At 43.5% G+C, this 22,863-nt stretch overlaps 1 protein-coding gene across 1 annotated transcript in view; it reads left to right on the forward strand.

The window, feature by feature from the left end:
• Nucleotides 1–280: 280 nt before the first annotated feature.
• The window catches only part of ADAM17 (ADAM metallopeptidase domain 17), a 22,878-nt gene continuing 295 nt past the window's right edge, over nt 281–22,863 (forward strand). Inside the window, 19 exon segments of the mRNA XM_009700931.1 lie at nt 281–350; nt 1,152–1,284; nt 2,713–2,846; nt 3,801–3,889; nt 5,991–6,159; nt 6,998–7,128; nt 8,901–8,990; nt 10,092–10,205; nt 10,752–10,896; nt 11,419–11,507; nt 13,641–13,793; nt 14,618–14,817; nt 15,835–15,938; nt 16,642–16,776; nt 17,699–17,829; nt 18,870–18,948; nt 20,135–20,223; nt 20,862–20,918; nt 22,816–22,863. The exon segment at nt 22,816–22,863 is cut by the window's right edge and continues 35 nt beyond it. Coding sequence (XP_009699233.1) covers nt 281–350; nt 1,152–1,284; nt 2,713–2,846; nt 3,801–3,889; nt 5,991–6,159; nt 6,998–7,128; nt 8,901–8,990; nt 10,092–10,205; nt 10,752–10,896; nt 11,419–11,507; nt 13,641–13,793; nt 14,618–14,817; nt 15,835–15,938; nt 16,642–16,776; nt 17,699–17,829; nt 18,870–18,948; nt 20,135–20,223; nt 20,862–20,918; nt 22,816–22,863 — 2,160 coding nt within the window.

The raw sequence follows: 22,863 nt of genomic DNA on the forward strand, positions 1-22,863 counted from the left end.
TGATTAGGGGCTCTGAAGAAGTGGAAGGCCATCTTTGTTAATAAAAGCCCACTTTGGTAGCTATCATGTCTGGTTTGGAAGCGTAACTGGAAATGGAGGGGAAAAAATGGGAATTTTTTTAATAAAGAATGGCTGGATGAGCACTTCTACCTCTTGTAAAACATGCCTGACTCATCATTTGGTGCAGTGTAAAGAGCGAACACCTCCAGCAGAGAAGGAAGGTGGTGATGCGGGAATAAGGGCCCCTATTTAAGACTGTAAATAGCAAATGGATCGATAGATGCTGGTGGAAGCAAAGATGGCTGTCAGGTATCTGCCGGTGGTGGGTGCTCCAGAGAGGAGGAGTGTGGGTGGGTGCTCCTGGCGAAGGGATGCCTGACAAAGCAGGGGGCTTTATCAGTAAGAGTCGAACACCATTGGCAGCTGGCATTGTGCACTTGTTACTGGTGGAAGCATCTGCAGAATATTGACCTGAATTTGTAATTTATGTGCTGCTCCCCATAGGGGTTTGGGCCCTGGGTCTCCCTCCTCTGAACAAGATTTTGTGTTCTGAGTAGGGAAATCAAAGGAGTTCTGCATGGTGGTAAGATATTGGGAAACCGGGGTACCTGGAGGTGTCTCTTATGAGGTGCCTCATTAGTTATTTCTGATTGATTGTGCTATGCCGACATCTGTTTTCTGGCTACCGTTGGACAGAAAGGTAATAAATGCAGTCCTGATCTGCAGTGAATTTGGTAGAAGTTTCCTAGGTTAAATTATTTTTTTCCTTAGACTTGAATGGGGACCAGCAGGTGAGGAGAGTGATTCACTGCAGAGAAATGGGGATATTCTCCCCCATTTAGTTTCCAGGGGGCAGCCTGGGAGGGCATTAGCTCTGCATAGCTGTGGCAGTAAAATGGTGGGTTGGTTGCTCAAAAATTACTGTAAGAAGTGAACTAAATTCTTCATTTGCCTCTCTCAGATCGTGTCTTGTCTCGCACTATGATTTCTACTTGCCTATGCAAAATGCACCTTTACAGAAATGTACAAATTACCCTAAAACTAGAGCAAACTGTGGTCTTGCTGTTAAAATGAGAAGCTCTGTTTTGCTGGTTTATGTGTGCATAAGAGAGAGTCTCTTGAAACTAAGACTTTCCTTGTTGGTCTTCCAGAGACAGTTGAGTCCATACTTTCAGACTACGACATCCTTTCTCAGTCCAGCATCCAGCAACACTCACTGAAGAAGAGGGACCTCCAGCCTGAGACACACGTAGAGAGGCTCTTAAGTTTTTCAGCCCTGCAAAGGTAATTAAATCATCATCAGTGAAATAGCATAATATTTTCCTTCAGTTTGTGATGAATAATGCACAGTTCCAAACCCAGAAATAGCGCTCTCTTTTTCTGTCATGACTGGCCAGTTAGTGATTGGCATGGTTATATGACTTCAGAGAGGCTCAGAGGAAACAGAAAAATGAGTTGCATTTTATTACTCTGCTGAAGTGGCAGTGATTTAAGATTTCCTTAGTTTTAGTTTCATGTAGATTACTTCCACTGATTGGGTTGGATCCCACTTATGACAATGTTGCCAGATGAGGTATACTTCTTTACTGTCCTCTGGTTCTTGAAAATCTCTGCCTTCAGTTTGGGGAGTGCATGTGGTGTGTTCCTCAAGAGATTTATTGCATTTTTTTTAATGGAGGTTTAATCCTCTTCCTACAGAGTGTAAATTTCCCATTCAATAAAACAATTTTTTTTTTAATGAGATGGGAAATAGAAGCACAGGTGAAAGTGGAAGGAGGAGGGAGGGAAGAGAGCAGGCATGAAGGTTGTAGGGATTTTATTCTGAGTGTCAGAAAAGTGCCTTACAAGTATTTGAGTGCTGAAATTGTGAATCTAAAATGGGAGAGCAGGGTGAGAATAACACTTTGTATTAACAAGTGTAGGTCAATTTTGTTCATCTGACATCTTTGTCTACTGTGTTCTCATGTGCCTTCCCCTGTCTGTCATGTACAGCTATAGCTGTCACGCAGGTTGTGCCTATTTTTTGAATCTAAATGTTTGAAAGGGGTAATTTTTCAGTACCAAGTATAAAAGGTTAATGGGATGAAATGTCTGACTGTCCTTGTTTTGCACTGCCTCGTGCACCCTGACTTTACGGTGAGGTTGCAATACTGCCAATGATAATTACAGAATAATTGCAGAGGGACATATCAAAAATCTTTGACCCAAAGCCCACATAAACCAAGAGCCCATGAGGCTTCTTCCAGAGAAGGTTTGCTACTTACTTCTTCGGGTAGTCTTTAGTTTTTGTGACAGAGTATCATAAAAATCTATAGAGTTCAGATTTCTGTTTATGGTCTTCTGACTGTATTATTTCAGAAAATAAGAACTTTAAGATAATTTAATTTAAAATAGAAGAACAAACTCCTTGGTCTGATTTTCTTTAAATAGTTACCAGTAACTGGTTTTGCTTGACTGCAAATGAAGAAGGTGCATCATGAGCAAAGCAGGACGGTTTTGGATTTGGGGGTTTATTTTTTATTTTTTTAATTAGACCTCTGTGACTCTTTAAAAATATTTAGAGTTATGCATGACACAGTATATGTTTTTGTAGTCTGCTTATCAGAATTAATGCTTTCTAATTTCTTTTGGACACTCAATAAAATGAAGACTGGATGCATCTGTTGTGTGTATACTTTGCTTAAAAATAAATGGAAGTAAATTCTTTTGCAGGCACTTTAAATTATACTTAACTGCAACTGCTGAACACTTTTCAGAAAAATTTCAAGCATTAATTGTGGATGGCGAAGGCAAGGAAAAGAAGTATCGTGTTCAATGGCAAGACTTTTTCACCGGACATGTCGTTGGTTAGTATGGACTAGACTGTGCATCAGTGCTGAGAAAGCACAGCTTTGCATGAGCCTCTTGGCCAAAGTAAATGGTGTATTACCCTCATTTTCATCAGATATGGTTAGGATGAACAAGTAAACTTAATTCTCATGCCTCTTGGGTTTTCTGTTTTTTTTTTTTGTGGTGGGTTTGTGGTTTGTTTTTGTTTTTGTTTTTTTTTAGGTTTGGTGAGTGATGGGGTTTTTTTTGAGCTATTGCACCAAGGTTCTAAGATAGAATTCTTCTGTTTAGTTTGGCAGAACACAAAGGTATAATTTACTCAAGCAGCAGCTTTTTTTTTTTATTTTTTTCCTTGAAAATGATGATAGTAGCTTTAATTCCGACTGGAATGTAGGACTTGAATGTTCCTTGCCCCAGAACACAAAGCCCAGGTAGTGATGATGCAGTGTTGCCCAGATTGTTATATTAAAAGACTTTAAGATGATTCTTTGCAGATTACTTTTCTGTAAAGAAGGATACCTTATTCCACTTTAGTCCAGCACTAATGCTTCCACTAAGTTGTTTTGATTTTTATGTTGCCTATGTGAATGCGGTGAAAATCTTTTCCACTGGAACGCAGGCTGACGCCATGGAATTGCTGTCTGATAGTAGTAAGATGCAAGCTGCTTTTGTTGGCAGAAATATTCTGTGTCCCATTACTAAGTCCCAGAACCATCTTAACACTTTCTGCAAAATAGTCAATTAAATCTGAGTCTTGATGACTGTGACCATTGGGAAGTTAAGATTTGGGAGGAGTGCTGGTTAATTTCTTTTTTATCTTTAAATGGACAGTATAGTGTTCTTCAGAGACTGAGGAAGGTAATTTGGCATGAAGTTTAGAAACAATTACAAAACCTCAGCAAACAGTGTATGTACAGGAGTACATGCAAATAGAGCTGAATTAATTTAATTTTTCCTTGCTTATGTTAAAGGAGAACATAATTCCAAGGTTGTGGCACATATTGGGGATGAAGATTTTACAGTGAGAATCAGTACTGATGGAGAAGAATACAATATTGAGGTATGCTTTACTGTTGAAAGCTATATTCAAATAATCATCTATTTTCCCTGTGGGTGTTTCTCCTCCTAGTTAGTCACATTGATACCTCCGTAGCTTAAACCAGACTTGGTGGTAGTGTTTGCTTTGGGATGAGTAGGGAGGAGGGAGAGAAATGTGAAACCAGTTTGACTTTTCCAAGTGTTGAGTTTTATTAGCGAGTGACATTCTCTGACATTTGCATGTTTTAGATACATCAGGGAGAAGGTATGTTTTAAACAGGAAAGGGTTTTAGAAACAGAAAGGGATAACATTAGTAATTAGTGGTGATCATGTCCTCTAGAGTAACAAACTGCAGCCTTCTGAGCAGAGTCAAGGTCTGTTGAGCTTTCTAAAATTTTGGCTTTGTTATGTCTTGGTATTTTTCCCATTCTTAGAGCTTTATTTGAAAATCTGGTATTTTTTTCCCTGCTCCCTTGTTTCTGTCTTTCACCATTTTCATTGCTTGTGTTATTTTAAACTATTGGTTTAAAAAACATATTCAATAAATACATAATTAGAGACTATCCTAATGAGTTGTTCACTGCAGTATATTCCCAGACACAAACTGTATTAGAATGACTGAATAACAGTAATTATGGCTGAGTGTTATATGGATATTGTAATTGTCTCCAAACCCACGGATATGCAGAATTATGGGTAAACCTGGGGAATCCAGTCACGTTGAAATATGAAAATGTGATTAGAATACCCAAACCACTGTACTTGTCTTTTACATGAAGAGCATATAGTAGCTGTTTGATTGTGATTTAAAGCATTTTTGTGTTTGTGGTCCAGAGTAGTGTAAGCATGTCTCAGTTCTCCGTGCAGCCAGCTCCCTTGCTCCTCGCTGGCTGTGTCTGTACAGATAAATAAAGGCAGGCAATGGCGTGGAGGCTGTGGCTTGCCCACGCTGCCTAGCTGTTAGCACTCCCAAGTCAGCTTCAGCTCCTAACCGGCCCTGGATGAGATGATACCCATGCGCAGTCAGAGATGGTGCGTGCCAGACACCATTCCCAAAAGGCAGCATGGACAAAGCTGCTCTGCCATTGCCTGCCTTTGTTTTCGTGGTCCTTCTGTACCATTCAGAAAGGCTGCGGACTTTTGTATAAACCTGTGGTGCCCTCATACCTTGCTCTAGGGTGCGAAACATGCCCTCAGTTCTGCGCTACAGACACGTGGCTGCTGGGCTGGCACAGCCTTCATATTTCAGGACCTTTTTGCTGTGAACCGAAAGGGCAGTATGCTAAATAAGAGTTGTGTGAAGTTGACAGAGCACTGCCTAATGGCCAGAGGAGACCCAGACCCATGTGCTCTGCGTTGTGGCTGTGGGCAGTCTATGCTACTTGGGCTTGCCTAAAGAACAAACCCTGTCTGTGTCGTATTTGGTGGTGTTGCTGTAGCTGTTATGTACAGATGATAACAAGGACATGTCAGTAAAGAAAAAAGATGGTTAGTATGCATCTGCTGTGGGAATTAGCACTTTACGTTGGGATTCATGGTCTTCTTGTTTTCTTTGGTTTTGGAGAAATTTTTTTGCTTAGAAGTGACTTGGGTAGCTATTTGAATGTTGAAGAACCTGCCTTCTGCTGTGAAGACTGCATTCTGCAGTGCACTTTGATATTCTTTATAATCTGCCAGCTCCCGTGCTTCTGGTCAGTGCGTTTGTTAGCATAGTTGACGTATCTCCTCCCTGCCTCTGCTGGTCTCCATGCTGTGATGGAGGGAGCGGAGGAGCCTGAGATGCCTCCTCACCTTGCTCATATTCTGGAGAGGAGGAAAAGTTCTGTCTCTCCTACAGCCTTATCAGGTGGCTGCCACTGCTCTGTTAAGACGATCTTAAATTTTTGGATGCCTGTCTAGCATAAGAGTTGAATTCTGTTGGCTTTCTTGGGGATATTGTTTTATCAGTAGACTTATTACTGTGGGTGAAATTATTGTAGTCCAATGCATTTGTGTGTGTGTGTACACATAAAGCTGTGGAGATTTGATGGTACATACATATACTTTTTTACTTCTATAGACTTAGTCTTTGCATTCATTTTGTTCCTAACTATTTGCATTTCTGTTCTTCTTGTGCTGTCAGCCACTGTGGAGATTTGTAGATAATGTGCAAGATGAAAGACTGCTGGTCTACAGATCAGAAGATATTAAAGATTTCTCAAGATTGCAGTCCCCCAAAGTGTGTGGTTATTTAAAGCTGAACGAGGAGGAACTGTTGCCAAAAGGACTGGAAGACAGGACGCAAAATGAAGGTGAGTGTACTTACCTTGGGAGAGCAGCGTCTTTGAAATGAGTGCTTGAATTCTGGCTGTGTCGGCACAGTCAGAACCTGGGGAAATAATCTGTGTTGTTGCTTCTAGTTTAACTATTAGCTCTTCAAATTCATTGGTGGGGGAAAAAAGCAGCACTCTTCCTCATGCCCATTCCCCACCCAAAATAGCCCCAACAACTGATGAAAAGAAGAAACTGTTGCTCAGGGCCTGTTTCTTCCTGGCTTGTTGAAAGGATGCTGGACCTACCAAAGTGTAAGCTAAGGAGGGGAAGCCATTTTGTCAGGCCTAAGTGTTTGGTGTGATAGCTGGCAGCAGTGTTGGTACGCTTTCTAAGGCGAACATTAAAACAACTTTGTAGTTCTGTGCTCTGTGCAACAGGACCTATTTGGCCTCGGTGGTCACTCGAATCCATCTTCATACAGATGGGATTTCGAGAGTTTTCAGTCCCCCTTTCCTCTGTCCTTTGCCATGTCAGCAGAGGTTGGCGTAATGATCAGGAACAGGAGGAGGGGAGGTGTTAAGGCTGAGGTGATGACCATAAAAGCTCTATAGGTAAATCTCTTGAATAACTCAATTTCACTGCTATACATTCCTTTCCTTACAACAGATTTGAGGACTGTTATGGAGACAAAATTTAAGAATAGTTATTAAAAAAAAAAACAGCCAACAACACAAAACAAACCCAAAACTAAACATCCCTATTCTCCCCCCGAAAACCCACCCAAACTCATATTCATTTCTTAAATAAGGATAATAGACACAGCAGTGGCAATTTCACTAGGTGTTTATTTAATTGTATTTAAAATGTTCATGTTAGCAAGCATCCATCGGAAGAAAAGAGCCGTTCTAGAGAGCTCCAAAAACACATGCAAGATGTTGGTAGTGGCAGATCATCGTTTTTTCAAGTATATGGGCCGCGGGGAAGAGAGTACCACTATAAACTATTTGGTAAGTAAATATACTCTGTTACAGTTTGCTGGAATAAATGCAGGAACAAAAAATGATTCAGTAGTTAAAACAACGTACAGCTTATGTATACTACTTATATGTATACTTATATGTATGCTACTTTTGTAAAATGTAATGTATTTACATATCATGGCTGTGTGCGGTTTTTACCTGGGAAAGTGCTAAATCATGCTTTAAAAATATTTTATAATGGTGATACTGTAGTGAAATAGTCTTCAAGTTTCACTTACAAACAAATCCCTTCCCTTCATGTACTTTTTGTGCCTATGCTATTTTCTGCCTAAGAAATTTTCTTTTTCCAGTCAGAGCTTTAGAATCTCTTGGATTTTTAAATCTGCTGCAAATGATCCAAGCGTCTTTAAGCTCAAGTATATGAGAGGCAAAATCAACTTTTTTTTTTTTCCCCTCCACATTCTTCCAGGATCCTTTGTCCAGAACAAAATTAGAAGCAGGTGCGGAAAACTATTTGTTTGGTTGTACATGGGTGTTGTGGGTTAACCCTGGCAGGCAGCTCAGCCCCACCCAGCCACTTTCTCTCCTCATCCCATCTGGGAAGAGTGACCATTGGAATGGTAAAGCTGAGACAACTTGCGCTTTGAGATAAAAACAGTTTAACAGATAAAGCAAAAACTGTGCACACAAGCAAAGCAAAATAAGGAATTACTTCACTGCTTCCATCAGCAGGCAAATGTTTAGCCATTCTCAGGAAAGCAGGGCTCCATCACGTGTACAAGTTACCAAGTAACCTAGCCAAAACCAGTACAGTGAGGTTGTCTGCCTGACAAGTTTTTGTGAACTAGAACACCTGCCCACAGCCTTTCAGCAGAAGTGGAGAGTATGGGTTTGGGGGCTGGAAATGAAAACAAATGAAACCACTTTTGGAGGTCTGCTGTTTGTCAAGAGTCTCTTTCTGAGCCTGAATCTTTGAAATGCTAATCACTCTGTTCCACCTTTGTGCTGGCTTTTGACCTTTCTGTCCCCAGAAGTGTTTACATTCTCCAGGTAATGGAGCCTCAGTTTGTGTGTTTGCAGAGATGTTATTTTCTCAGCATCTGACATATGCTGAGGCTAACCTACTGTTGTGTTTCATGGGTAAATGTGTACTGTTAACAACACAGTGATTGGAAAACTAAAGCATAAACGATTATCGAGTGACTCTGAATGTCACTTCTCATTCTGAGCAAGTTTGGTGGTTTATATTTAGTAGAAGGTAGTTTTTAAGAAGATGAGAACAGCTTGAAAAAAGGGAGGTATTGATAGTGAGCACTGATGAGAGACTTTCTGGAACCTTGTGCTTCAACTATAATGAATAAAATAATAAGTTTTTGGCTGGGAGAGGGAAACAAGCCTCAGGAGTCAGTGAAACTAGTTAAGCATCGTGCTAAACCAAAGCAGTAAAAACAGCTCCCTCCTCTACCCTTCCTCTTAAACCTGGAAAACTAGTATATGAACAAAGTGTTTCCCAAGATGTCTTGTTCTTAATATTATTGCTCTTCTACTACACAAATGAAAGTGATAAATGGGAAAGTTTGTACTGCGCTTTTATGATGGAAAATTTTCAAGGGTACTTGATAATACTCTCTGGATCCAGGTACTGTTGTCTTTGGATTGATGAGTATGTTTGTTATATAAGGTTCAATTTTAATTTGACGTGAGTGTTTCTAGGTAAGTTATGTTGCAGCTTCTCTGTGTCTTGAACTTTATTACATGAAAGCTTGGAACTGAATAACTTGGGTTTGTTTTCTACATAGATTGAATTGATAGACAGAGTAGATGACATCTACCGAAATACTTCCTGGGACAATGGAGCCTTCAATGGGTACGGCATACAGATAGAGCAGGTATTCACTGAACTATGCAAAGGGTTTCCAGTCTAAAGGATAAGAGCATGGTTTAGATATCAGGGTTTCTGATTATTTTATCTGGATTAGAGCTAAAATAATCAAATCCTACATTATTAACTCCAGCCAGGAACACTCTGAAATAGCATCTTCCCAGTGGTGGTGTTAATGATCTGACACAGCATGCCCATTTTCAGTTCCTTGCAGCATTTGAGACGGGAGTCTCAATTCAAATCAATTCATCTCAATTAATCTCAATTCAAAAGTGTTTTCTTTCTTTTTTTTTTTTTTTCCTGAATATGAGCAATTCTTATTTCTGTCAGACATACTCTTAGGTGTGTATTTAATGTGTGTGTCTATGGCTAGTGCTTAGCTTACAAAGCCTGAGTGGGCCTCAAACACAGATGAAAAAACACAAATCCTGCCTGAAGAGCTTTAATGACTCTGTTAGACATCATGATAATGTAGAGGCTGGTATAGGGTGGACACAAATGATGTAGTGACTTCCATTTATTTGATTTCTGAAAGATAGTGCACAGAAATCTGGAAAAGGGCATTAAAAAGAAGAGGAATCCATCAGCTCAGTGTACTGCAGGAGCTGTGATGTGAAGCATGGAGACTAATGATTCAAACTGGCTGTCCCTTTGCTGGGGAAGGGTCTGCAGGAGCAAGGAAGGAGAGTTGATTGGGCGGGGAGGGGGGAAAGAACATGATGCACTAATTCTAGGTTACTGGGAAAGTAGCAGTCCTTTAAAATATGTTTTGGGTAGCTAGAACTCTGAAATGGTTTGGGGTTATTTATATGAGAGATAAATCCTGGTTGTATTTGTTTTTTTGATAGAGTAACGTGCATCTCAAAGTAGAATGTTAACAGTGAAAACTGTTGATGTTGCCCTATAAAAGGGCTGGTGTAGTTACTTAGGAGGTAGTTGATGTGTCTTAACTAGCAGAGGCTGAAAAGTTAGCGTTAGAAGCATGCTGAGTCTGAATTTTTCTCCTTGCAGATCTGTTGAGACATTTAAGATTACATTGAAAGCTTTTCTGTAGCTATAAAATTGACCAAAATCCCTCTACGTTGTTGTTACCCTTTTTGAAATGTAGATTATAATCCACAATGAGCCAAATCTTGTAAAGCCTGGAGAAAAGCATTACAATATGGCAAAAAGTTACCCAGATGATAAGAAAGATGCCTGGGATGTGAAAATGCTGCTAGAGGTAAGTTGTAACCCTTGAAAAATTGTGCCCCTTACAGAGAATTACTCATTTGTACAGCTGCTCTTTAGTTACAGATGAAACTCCTCTACTTCCTTTGCATGTTGTGTAGATGTTACACAAAGTCGAACTAACTGATGTGCCTTGTAGCCCATGGTAAAGGGCTACAGTGCATAATCTTAGAGTACACACCAAGTCACGGTATTATGTGGCCTGAGTTAGAAAGGCAGTCCTGAGATGTCTGGCCCTGAGACTGGCTGCCTTGTGACCTTCACCAAATTATTGTGCTTGGTTTTCCCCTCTCTGTGAAAAGGGGAAGTGAATAGACAAGTTACGTAAATGAATGCTTACGGTGTACTTTGGTATTCATTTAATTTTCTACAGCTCTGTAGGACAGCTAAATGACTGCTTTTTTCTAACTTAACCAGCTCTAGAAGGTGCTTGTCTGGCTCATCAGACAAATGCTCTTATCTGTAGACTTATGATATGCACCATAAAGTGTCTTACAAAGATTTGCCTGGTTTTTGTTTGGTTTTTTTTTCTTTAAAGCAATTTAGCTTTGATATTGCTGAGAAAGCAGCTCACGTGTGCCTTGCTCATCTCTTCACGTATCAAGATTTTGACATGGGAACGCTTGGATTGGCTTATGTTGGCTCTCCCAGACCCAACAGCCACGGTGGCATTTGTCCTAAAGGCAAGGCTGCTTTTTCTTCCATTCCAGTTGTGGGTTGAAAGCTATTTTTTTATTATTTGTGTTTAATTCTCTTCTCCAGCTTCTGTGGAGCATGATACGTTATTTGCCTAGACTCTAGTCGTTAGTTCTTGGATGGCCATTTTCTTGGCTGGAGCTGGAAGAAGGAAGGGAGGGAAGGGTAAAAGTCACTAATCAATCTGGTGTGAATAAGGTGGCTAGAACAAATGCTAGACCAAGGGCTGCTTTGTGTGGGCGCATCTTGCAGCGGTTCTGGAATGGCAGATGCAGTTCTCTTAGAAATTTCTTATATTTTCCCCTTTACTGCAATACCTGAGCTGTTTGTGCTGTACTTGAAAGATTCCCCACTCCAAAAACTGGCAAGAGGCAGGGTCTCACTGGTGAGCCTGGGAGAACAATAAAGCTGTTCATTTCCCCAAACAAGGATCCTTCTCTCCCCCAAAAAAACCCCAAACCCAAGAAAAGTGTTTTCAATTTTTATTTGTTTCTTTCTCACTTCTATAGCTTATTATAGTCAAATTGCAAAGAAGGACATCTATCTGAACAGTGGCTTAACCAGCACCAAGAACTATGGGAAGACCATCCTCACAAAGGTAGGAGAGCATCCTCCTCTGCAGAGCGTGAATGTTCGGTATACAAACGTGTGGGTTGGTGATGTGTGCCATGGGATTGTGACAGGCTTTTGTGCTCTCTCAGAAACAAGCTGCTGGTTTTTCGATTGACTCAGATTCCTGGGAACAAGGATGTAGGTCACAAAACAGAAGTCATTGTTTTTATTGTTGCCGACAAGAGGAGTGAGGACTGAATGGAATTGAAGATTGAATTCACTGTGGAATAGGAATGAGGAAACATAGCTGGTGGCTAATAGGAGCTGTAGTTGCCCAGCTATAAACAGGATTTTGATATCTGAAGATGAATTGAAATATATTTTGCTTTAAAAAAAAAAGGCAAAGAAAAAAGACCCCCCAACACCACCCCCCAAATAAACAAACCAAACCCACACACTCAAACAGAACAAGGAGTATTGTACAGCAAGTAGCCTTACAGTAAGAATAAAATCAGTCTACTGACTCAAATAAAAAAAAAGTATGTGTTTGCTATTATATACACCTACAACATGCAGGTGGACAATTTTGTACGCTTGGTCTGTTCCATTTGCAAGGAACTGCAGTGAAAATAGTGCAGGCAGAGTAGCAGCTGTAGTTTGGGCCTTTTAATGAAATGCCTTTACCTGATTTTTATGTGTATCCTGAATAAGTAGAGCAGAGAACAGTATAATAGACAGGGCTTTTTAGTGCTAATACTAAGCCTAATGTAAATTGATGCTGTCTGGATTTTTTTTTTCATACTTGGTGAGATAGTAAATACATAAAGGCCTGAATATGAGCTTTGTCTGTCTTGTAAAGATACCAGAGCAGTGCCTGTGTTTGCTTCTATCAAATCTTTGCAGTTGGGCATAGTTCTCTTTTGCTGACTTCTGCTGACTTCTCAGCTGTGCTTTTCTGTAGCCTGATTATAAAGGGAATTCATAATTGATGTGTGGGCTAAAACTTGACACAGAAGCTGTCAAGAAGCTGGAAAAAAAAGACAGTGAAACTTTATGTGAGAGGGACATTGACAAAGAGCTCTAGCTGTTGCCATGCTATTAGCATTTGTTGTTTAATCTCCAAGCTGGAGTTCTGCCTTGGATTACAAAGGAAATTGAGTTTGCTCTCTTCACAGTGGCAGGCACAAAGCTTGGGATGAGGCGGCGGGAGCATTACGGATGGGTTTGACAGGGAAAGTGCTGCATCGTGTCCAGTTGGGTTTAAAAAAAGAAAAAACTGCTTAAAACTGTTCCCCAAATTAAACACAATGAAGCAGAGGAGTGATGTCTGGGCAGCTCTCCTGTCTCCGGCTCTTGCATTAGCTGTGCCTACGCACGGACACTGCTGCTGCTCGTTGCAGTGTTTGGTCCTTCCCGTGCCTGCGCAGCAGCAGAAATGTCAGTTAGCTCGTCAAACTTGCTTCTCTGTCTCGTGACTGCTGGGTCTCCTTGTAGTTAACTTTTATTTCTGTGCCTGTTTGATTTGTAGTTGTCACCTTGTGAGCTTGACACCGTCTGTGGGTCAGGGCACTCAGGGAGGCACGCAGCGAGGCAGAGCTGGTTTGGGATGCTCAGCAGAGGAGGAGAGTCCTGTCTTGCATAAATGGTGTTGGAAATCTATCCCTGTTGGGCCCCACTTGTAAATGTCTTTCCTACTAATCATGCAATAGAAGAGCTTATTCAGCACTCTTAATGTCATCATCCATTTAGAAGAAATAATTCTAATGGCAAAATATGTTAAACAAGAGCTTGACTAATCGTAGTAGCTGGTGTTTGTTTGGATTACTTTTTGTTCCAACTTCTTATGCCTTTTAGCTATTTAAAAGCAAATTTTCGTATTTTAAGTATCTGCATTGCATTGAAAACAAGATTGAATCGGTATGCTAGGGCAGCATGTTGTCTTTTAACAATGGTTTAGTATTCAGACTGAGTCCTGGAACTTGCCTTTGGAAATGGACCATAATTTTACTTGCCTTCAGTTCCCCACTTCTACAAAAAAACCAAAACAATATTCATAGGTAAATCCCTTTCCATCTCAGTGTATCTTAGAATTGCTGGTGGCCTGGGAGTAGCAGGGATATTCTGTGCTGTCCTGCTTGGACTAATTTTTTTCAACATTGTTTTTTTCATGTTTGAAAAGGAGGCTGACCTGGTTACGACGCATGAACTCGGACATAACTTTGGAGCAGAGCATGATCCTGATAGTCTGCCAGAATGTGCCCCTACTGAAGACCAGGGAGGGAAATACGTTATGTATCCAATTGCTGTCAGTGGAGATCATGAAAACAACAAGGTAGAATTGCGTAGTTTTGCTTCCACATGCGAGTTTCTGCTATGGCCAGTCATCCTTTGCATGGAAAGTCGATTTAGTTAATGATTCTTGTAGCTTGAAACTGGAATGTATTGGATTAGCTGTAAGAAAAAAACATACTAGCGTGCTGTTGGATTCTCTGCAAAATAGGCTCATCTTTGGATTCTGAGTTTCACTGGAGTTCATAGCATGTCCAGATGCTTTTTTAATTAGTTGTTTGTAATTAGCTGTGGCCACATGCTCCTAAAATCAAGTCATCAGCAAGAGTCAAATACAGGACCTTCGGTACCAAATAGAGTTTGAGTGGTCCATAGCTATTCTTGTTGGAGAGGGCCGACCAGACGCCACAGCCACGGTGCTTGCCAGTGTCGGAAGCTTGCACTGGCGCTGCGGACCTGGCATTGTGCTTGTTCTGCAGATGAGAAACCAAGATTATCGAGGGAGTGGTTAGTCTGCGGTCTGCTGCAGAGCGTGGTCTCTACCTGTTGCTACAACTTCGCATCCCTTCCTGGGGGTGGTTACTAGTGCTCCTGAAGCCGTGGAAGAGCTGGCATTGGCTCTGTGGCCCCGAGCCAGACTGCGTGCGGGTGCCCCTGCATTGTAACATAGCAGTGGCCTTTACGGACCCAACTGTTACTTGCCCATCTTAAAATTTTCCCAAGGAATCAAACTGGCAGTATAGAGGGAATAATTGGTTTCTGAGACACCAGGATTTGGAAGCATCAGGGGGCTGAGTCTGTCTTAGAGGCCACTTGTTGACAGAAAGGTACGCTCCTCAGTGCTGCTCTTTCCCCTCGTGACTCTAGATGTTCTCAAGCTGCAGCAAAAAATCCATCCATAGGACCATAGAGATCAAGGCCCAGGAGTGCTTCAAAGAGCGCAACAACAAAGTGTGTGGGAACTCCAGGGTGGATGAAGGTGAGGAATGTGATCCTGGCCTCTTGTACCAAGAGGCTGATCCCTGCTGCTCTGCAGACTGCAAACTGAAGGACGGTGCCAAATGCAGGTAAGGGGAATTAAGCTGCAGCTTCTCTTCACACGGGAGAGAACGATGGGCTGGGCTGAAAGTTCCTAAAGCCACCTGCAGTGTCACAGACCTGTTTCCTGGCTTTAAGGCTAAACACGTGAGCTGAAGGCAACAAAGGATTTCAGGAAAGGCTGCTGTGTGCACGCACTGCTTGCGTACATTGATTTTTATAGCATTCTGTTACTTTTTCTGAGAAGTGCTAAGAGCTACAGGCTTGAAGGTGGTCGTGGTGGTTGTTATATTTGAGCAAAAATCAGGCATTCAAAAATTAATATGAAAAACTTCCTGTGCAAGCTTCTTGTGCAAGTACAATTTTTACTTGTATTGCAAGGTGGCTTTAAACTGGGATCACATACTGGTATTTTCAAGACTGCTGCAAAATCTGTTTGAGCAGACAACACAGTGACTGCACTAAATGTGTTCTTTGGGGTATTTGTGGCCCTGTTGCAATGCAGCGTCCAGTCTGGTTTTTCAGAGTTCAGCTCTGCACCACCTAACAGTAGAGAGCTCGTGCAACTCCTGTTGTTTAGCAAGAAATTCCCTCAGCTTTAATGACTGTGTTTGTACTAAGGGCCATCTTGCATTAGGTGCAGAACAAAGAGAATAAAGGGAGTGCAGAATAAAGAGTAGTAAACCTTCAGGACAAATGGAGGAAAAATGCATGGGGAAGAAAACAGTGGAAGACCTTGTTCCAAAGTTGCACAGCAAGTGACAAGAGGATCCAGGTGCCTTGAATAAATACAAGTGTGTGGTCTCTCAAGATGTTGTGCTTTCTACATGGTTTTACCTTTGGTAAATGAAGAGTGAGTGGGTGTGTAGAAAGGCAGTCATGGGAGGGGGTAGAGAGGGCAAGGGTTTTGAATCAGTGAGTCAGTCTTCAAGAAGTAGCTTTTTTTTTTTTTCCTAAACACTCTTTTTCCCTGGCTCTGTCATGCTCATACTTCTTTAAAAAAATATTACTTAATATTTCTTCCTTTCATTTTGATCTTTCCACAGTGATCGGAACAGTCCCTGCTGTAAAGGCTGCCAGTTTGAAAGCGCACAGAAGAAATGCCAAGAAGCCATAAATGCCACTTGTAAAGGAGAATCTTTTTGCACTGGTAGGACGTGGTTCTGTGCCCTGTACGTCAGCTAGCCAAGCGCTTCAGGCTCAGTGTCCTGTTCGAGCCGCTTTCAAACTAATGCCCTTTATTCATCCAGGACATGTAATTTTAGAGACCAGTTAAGCAACACAAAATTGCCCTATAATGAGTTTCATTGTATTTCGGGAGTTACTTGGTGATTTACTGCCCAGAAGAACATGAAAAATGTTGATATCTTTTTCTGGGGGGGGGGGGGAGGGTTCTCCCGCTCGTCTTTGTTTCTTTCCCTTAAAAAAAGAAAATCAAAACAGAGTGTATCACTGGGAGGGGACAACAATGAGCTGAATCTTGTTATAGAAAGGGTGGAATTTCTGCAACTCTGTGTCACTTCCCCACTTGTTTACTTCTTCCTCATAATCTTTCCTGGAGGCAAGGAATCAAGTGGGAGCTGCTGCTGCTTTGCCAATGGCGCCTCCGGACTCTGCTACCTATGGCTCGGTTGCCAGAGTGCCACAATGCCCGAGTTGTTGAAAGCCTCCAGAGCTGCTGTTGCCTCTTGGAAGAACTGGCAAGCAGCCTGCAGATGAAAGCCAAGAACAAGCTATTGGGGTTCCCCCCGGGATGAGTCTGGATTTCGTTTATTGTCCTTTTTTCTTCTGCACACGTAGGTGTGCCCTTTACTCTAACACAGCCCTCCCACCCTGTCGACCCCTGTCCGTAGGGAACAGCAGCGAGTGCCCCCCTCCAGGGAATGCTCCGGATGACACAGTCTGCGTGGACATGGGGAAGTGCAAGGATGGGGAGTGCGTCCCTTTCTGCGAGAGGGAGAAGAACCTACGGTCGTGTGCATGCAATGGTGGGTGACACGGGACTGAACTGAAACGTGTGCTTCATCTCTGCTCCTTGGAGAGTGCTGGCTTCACTGTGGACTTGTGTGTTGGAGGGCTGAGTTTATGGTTTCTGAAAAACTTTAATCCATTGTTTTTTTCAGGGGTGGTGTTTTCTGTTTAGAAAAGTAATGTGAATGTCCTCCTGTCTTCTGGTGGTCTCGGTTAAAGACATTAAGATGAGGCTTATGGTCTGGCACCCCAGTTAATCGAGAGGACACGTCCATCTCCCCTGCCACAGGCAGACAGGAGGGATCGTAAGGAGATCCCGACCAGCCTCTGGACCAGGCATCTGGCAGAGGAGTAGTGGCCTCCAACAAGTGATTAAAGAACGATTTCAGAGAGGTTAAAGTGCCTTGAGGACATGAGATCCCTGAGTCCAGTCCCCTACTACTGCAAACCTGCCTGTCCTATACTTCTGTCAGTCAGTTTTACTGCTCGCTTGCTCTCCGTGTCATCTCCTAAATGTGGTAAAGCAGCTGGGAGTAGGAGGAAAGCTTCACGGGGACAGCGCACGGAAGTGCTGTGAGCCCCACTGTTTGAGATGGAGGGCATAGCCAAGGAGAAGGGTGCCGAGAGGACCGGACCCAAAGGCAAAGAAATACTTAAATCCATCCTTTGGATATGTTTGGAACTTCTTTGCTGGCCTGTCGATTCCTGCAGTGTTGGGGTATGAGCTTGGTCCCGCTGTGTCCCCTAATATGTTGCACAGGGCAGGTGATTGAGTTTCAGGCTTGGTCATCAGAGTGTCTGACATGGGGCAGCTCGCACAGCCCTACCTTCCCCGTGGGGGAACTGGGCAGGAACACGGTCAGCCAGGGGACACCTGGGGTTATGGGTTGTAGGTGGCTCTTGGTGCTTCCAAGGAATGAGTTTATTGCTTTATTACAGAAACGGATAATTCCTGCAAGGTGTGCTGCCGGGACGAGCAGGATAGGTGCATACCGTACGTCGATGCTAACGACCAATTCCTGTTCCTGCGCAAGGGGAAGCCTTGCACTGTGGGCTTCTGCGATACAAACGTAAGTGTTGCCAGACGTCAGCGCGCTGCGTGCTCTGCTTCGGTGGCTGGCTGCTTTAGAGTCCTCTGTGCCCAGGGCTGTGCTGGTGAAGAGAAGCCAAAGCTTGACATGCTGCTGAGCAGGGTGATCTGTGTCGGTACCTGTCCACGGGGTAAATATGAAGGGGTGTCTGAGGCTGCAGATGGAAGTTAGCTCTGCAGAGACCTGCGCCAGGTGAAGCTGTTAGCTTCTGCTGTTGCTTATTACCCGCTTCTGCTGCTCCCCGTGGCTCAGCCAGCTGGCAGTTTGTACGAAGGAGGTGAATGAGCGCTGCTGTAAGCTCGGCTAGGTTTGCAGCACGTGCTATTTCAATTGTTCACATTAGCCCAATTAATTTTGACTAAAAATAATTTCGGTCAGGGAACAATCACGTGAAAATGTAGCTGGCAGTATCTGAAAGGGGCAGGGAGACTGTTGGTTGCTGGCATCCGGTGACCGTTTCCGTGGTACAGCTGCACGGACGGTCGAATCACCTGCAGACGCCAATGGTCAAAGCTAAACTGGGTGTTGGCAGAAGTGAATTTGGGAGGACATGCCCCAGCCCTTCTGCTGGCAGAACTGAAAGACCGATGATCTGCTGTGTTAAACCAGATGTGGGAGTGAGTCTGTCTGTAACCTTGGGCTCCTGAGAGCTACAGCCTTCTCGGTGGGCAATGGGAACTGAGGCCTCCAGTGCTTAAACCTCTCCAGAAACTTCAGTTTTTATGGCCCCTAACATGGAGCAAGGGTGGGGTGGGTTTTGCACATTTCAAATGTTAAAACTTCATCTGTTTCAGACAGCCATAGAATTGAAACGGTTTTGCCAAAAATAAAGACAGTAAAAATGGACTGCTGCTACTGGGCAGGAGTGTAAATCTGTATTCAGAATGTGAGTCAAGTGCTGCTGTGCCTGGAGTTTTCATTTCATTACCATCTTTGTACCTTCCTCCCTCTCCAAGAAGGCAGTAGTTAATCTTTAGATAGCATAAGATTATTTTGTAAATAAGTGTTTACTTTTGCAGGGCAAATGCGAGAAGCAAGTACAGGATGTGATTGAACGATTTTGGGATTTCATAGACCAACTCAGCATCAATACTTTTGGTAAGATATGTAACCATTTCCTTTGGGTTTTTTTTAATTCATGATACGAACCTCTGAAGCCTCGGAGGGAGTTAGCTGGATGTTTTTATTTACTGGTATGCAGGGGTAGCTAGTAGCTGTGTTTCTGATACATGTATTTATATTTTTGCTTAAAGTTTGACAATACTGATCTTGCCATTTTAAAGCTGAAAAGATGGGGGATCACTTTGCATTTTTTCACTCTGTTGTTTTCTAGGCATCTCCCAAGCTTGTAAAGGAGACGATAGCTCCTTGTCTGAATACCAAGAAGTAGGTCAATTAGAGAAAAGGAAATAACAGACAGTCTTTTTAGAGGTCAGCTAGATTTAGCGTAGTATGAAGTGGGCCTCTCAGTGAGAATAAATGTCAACAGACTGGGAGAGGAAAACTTCTTTTCTCTCTTAAGAAAACCACTGGGGCCACACATCTCAAGCTGTGTGCCTGTACTGAGTCCCTGCCCAGCCATTGTGTGTGGGCCTCCTTGGACTTGATCCCCACTGTGCAATCCAAGCAGGCAGCCCCCCTGGTGTAACCTCTGTGTAACCCCCCAGTGTCTCACTGTGTTACTGGAACCATACAAAACTTGTTGGTAAGCCGGTGCTGGGCGATGACTGAGTAACTGCAGGCGCTCATGGTAATGCTGTGCACACAAGGTGTAATCATCTGGGTTTGAGGCTTTCAATCTTGAGTTCTAGGGTCAAAAAATTGTTTCTTAAGTAACTGTTAAAGCTCTTTAGCCTGCTCAGGTAGAGGCAGTTTGTCACTCTTTGATGTTCAAATATTTGGTTTGTGGAGGCAGGTAGTTATCACCTGACTGTAAAATCAGAATTTGGTAACAGACTCGCAGTGTGTCTTGTAGAATTGAGGGGTGGCTTGGCTGACTCAATACAGCCCGTTCCCAGTCAACTCCTGTTAAATGTTACAGCCCGTCAGCATTGCTCACCAGAGAAGAACAGAGGAAAAAAAAAACAGTATTGTTAACATACTGGATACAGTTTTCTAAAATTGTATAATTTCTTGTATCTTTGCCTAGTCCTGCAGCCTGTGCTTCTCTGAGCAATTCTGTGGCTTGGCTTGCGTGAGCAGCAGCTGCGGAATGGGGCTATGTGTGCGTACGTTCATGAGATGGTGTTTGTAGGTTACTAACAGATTGGAACTGATTTCACAGGGAAGTTCCTAGCGGATAATATAGTGGGCTCTGTGCTTGTCTTCTCCTTACTTTTTTGGATTCCTCTCAGCATCCTTGTGCACTGCGTGGTGAGTAAGCTGTTTTTCAGAGGAGTGCTCTGTTGGATTGAGCTGTAAGAGAACACCCTTCATATACGAAATGGGAGATGTCTGTGGGAGGAGGTGATGGGAAGCCTTTAGATTTACTACTCCTTCAATAGGCAAAACTCCTGCTAAACTCTGCCGGGCTGTGGCAGATCCAGCGCTCCCATGACTGTTCCCGGAGCCCTTCCCATTTTTTCCTAGGCAGATTTTCTTTCTCTACATCCCGAATTCTACCCACGTATAATTTTGGTAACTTCCATTAGAGTCAAAGTATTTTAAAGCTCTGCTAAGAAATAAGACACCCACATTTTGTGGGGAGACCCAGAGCAGGAAGTGGTCTTGGTTGAGCTTGGGTGGATGGGTAAAGAGCGAGCTTGTGGCAACGGAGAGCGTGGGCACGTGGCGTGGTGCTGACAGCAGCGTGGGGTTAGAGCAGAGGGCTGCTGTGCCTCCCAGCGCTCCTGGGATGGATGGGGAGGCAGGGGAGGTAGGGGAAGGGAAAAGAGCCCCACGCGCTGCTGTGTCCCTGCAGGGAAACGGGGACAGGGACCTGGCAATTGGGAAACTAACCTTCTTGTTTTCTGTCTGTGTGTTTTGGCTTGCTTTTGTTTGTTTTCCAATAGGACAAGAAATTGGACAAGCAGTACGAGGAGAACACAAAGTCCCTGTTTTGCCCCAGTGTAAGTTGCTCTCTGAATAGGACTTGGCAGAAAGCTATCCAATGCGCATTAGGCAATCTGAACCAAAGGTGTGTGCAGAGAATTTATCAAAGAAGTGATAACAGAGACCTGGAGCCCCGTGCCTCACGCTGCAGGTGGATGAATCAATTGGAGGAAAAACGGTTTTCTTGAACAAGCCCGTGTTTGATTCAAGCACTGCAGTTTGGCGGGGTCTAATTCTTCCTTCCTGTAAGAGCTGTGCCTTGACCTTGTTGACAAAGCAGCTCTCTTGCAGCAGCTGCAGCTCCGGGGCAGGAAGCCGCTCTGCTCTGTGGAGCACTGCTTTGCGCTGCGGGCGCCTGTGCGCGGGGTCCCCTCAGCACCGGGTCATTTGCCACCTTCAACCACAGACCGCTTGTTCCCACCCAAGCGATGCCAGAGAAGCATGAGGCTCAGCGGGGCGACGCTGCAGAAGAATCTCTGCAAAACCGTGGTGTCTTTGCTGCAGAACGGGTGTTTGCAGGAGTCAGCTTCTAGTGGTGAGATGTGCTAAAGCCTTCCAGTTGCTGACGGGAGAGCTGGCCTCAGGGCGTGTCAGTGACACTTCTCACCTTGTAGACACTGAGTTGGGAGAGGGGAAGAGCAAAAAAAGTACCTAGATAAATTTTAATTGCAGTTCGGCACAGGGCACCTTCTGACATAGATTTTTGGGTATCCTATCCAGTGCTTCGACAACCCAATTCTTATTAATAACCAAAACATTCAATTAAGGAAATGTCATTTTGTAACGAGAGGGGGGGGAAAGCTTTGCAGAGCTCTTTCTTGCACAGCCACTGGGGGAAGCACACTGAAGTCTAAGACCGCTGAGGCAGGTTGCCTTTGTCATCTGCTCGGGTGTAACTGAAGGTGATCTTCGTTTGACTGCCCCACAACTGGTATTGAATGCCATAAGAAAAGTCACCTTAGAGCTTTATACTTGAATTCAGTCAAGAAAATCCCAGCAGCAGGTGTAGGAACAGAGCACAGGTGTAGTTAATGGGCTCACAGTTGAACAAACAAATCTTGTGTCTTTTGGATTTGCTGAGGATTGAGCGGTTGGGAAATATGCTACTGGTAGCAGGTAACCATCTCATCCTGCCCAGTATTACTGTTTACTAAGGTTTGTGGAGATTTTCTTTTTTTATGCCCAGAAATCTCTCAGTATTTTCCAAACCATGCCCAAATAGAAGCAGAAATCAATGGGCTTTAACTTAATCTGGGTTGCAGAATTTGGGTGTGTGATCACAGTGGTTCCTCCAGTTTTTGACCCTGCATTCGGTGCAGCTTCTTGCACATGAAACAGGGAACTCTGCAGGGTGGAAGAGTGCAATAAGCTGTACCTCGGGCTGTTTCCCTGCACTGAGCTCTTGGTGTCGTCTGGCTTGACCCTGTGGTGCCAGTCCTAGGTTTTGCCGGGGAGGTGGGGCTGAGCGCTCAGCTCTGTCCTGGTGATGTTGTCGTCTGCGATACTTTATATGGAGAAGGAACAAGCAGAGATAAAAGGGCCTTTCTGCCTTTAGTGCTTAGTGTCGCTGGCTTTCTGGAGGGCAAACCGATACAACAGATTACTTCTGTTGGAAGTATGCTCCTATGTAAGTATAAATCTGCTGTGAAATGCAAAATCGAACTCCCTTTGCCCCCGCAGTGCAGTGGGTTTGGCCTGGCTAGCAGAGTAACCTGCGGTGGCACAAGGGCAGCCAGCACATCGCTGCTGGGAGCGGAGGGGAGGAGGCGGCAGCCTTTAAACCCTTCTAACAGCAGTACAGGTGCTCCTCAGAAGGTGCCTGTTGCCTGTTCCCTTTAAAAATGGTGCGAAAACTGAACCCTGGACTACATCCTGGTTGCTTTTCCCAGTGACGTGGCCACTTGTGTCTTGCAGAACGTGGAGATGCTCAGCAGCCTGGACTCTGCCTCCGTTCGAATCATC

The sequence above is a fragment of the Cariama cristata genome, unplaced genomic scaffold, assembly GCF_000690535.1.
Source record: "Cariama cristata isolate BGI_N322 unplaced genomic scaffold, ASM69053v1 scaffold31045, whole genome shotgun sequence".
In the NCBI taxonomy this organism is placed as follows: Eukaryota; Metazoa; Chordata; class Aves; order Cariamiformes; family Cariamidae; genus Cariama; species Cariama cristata.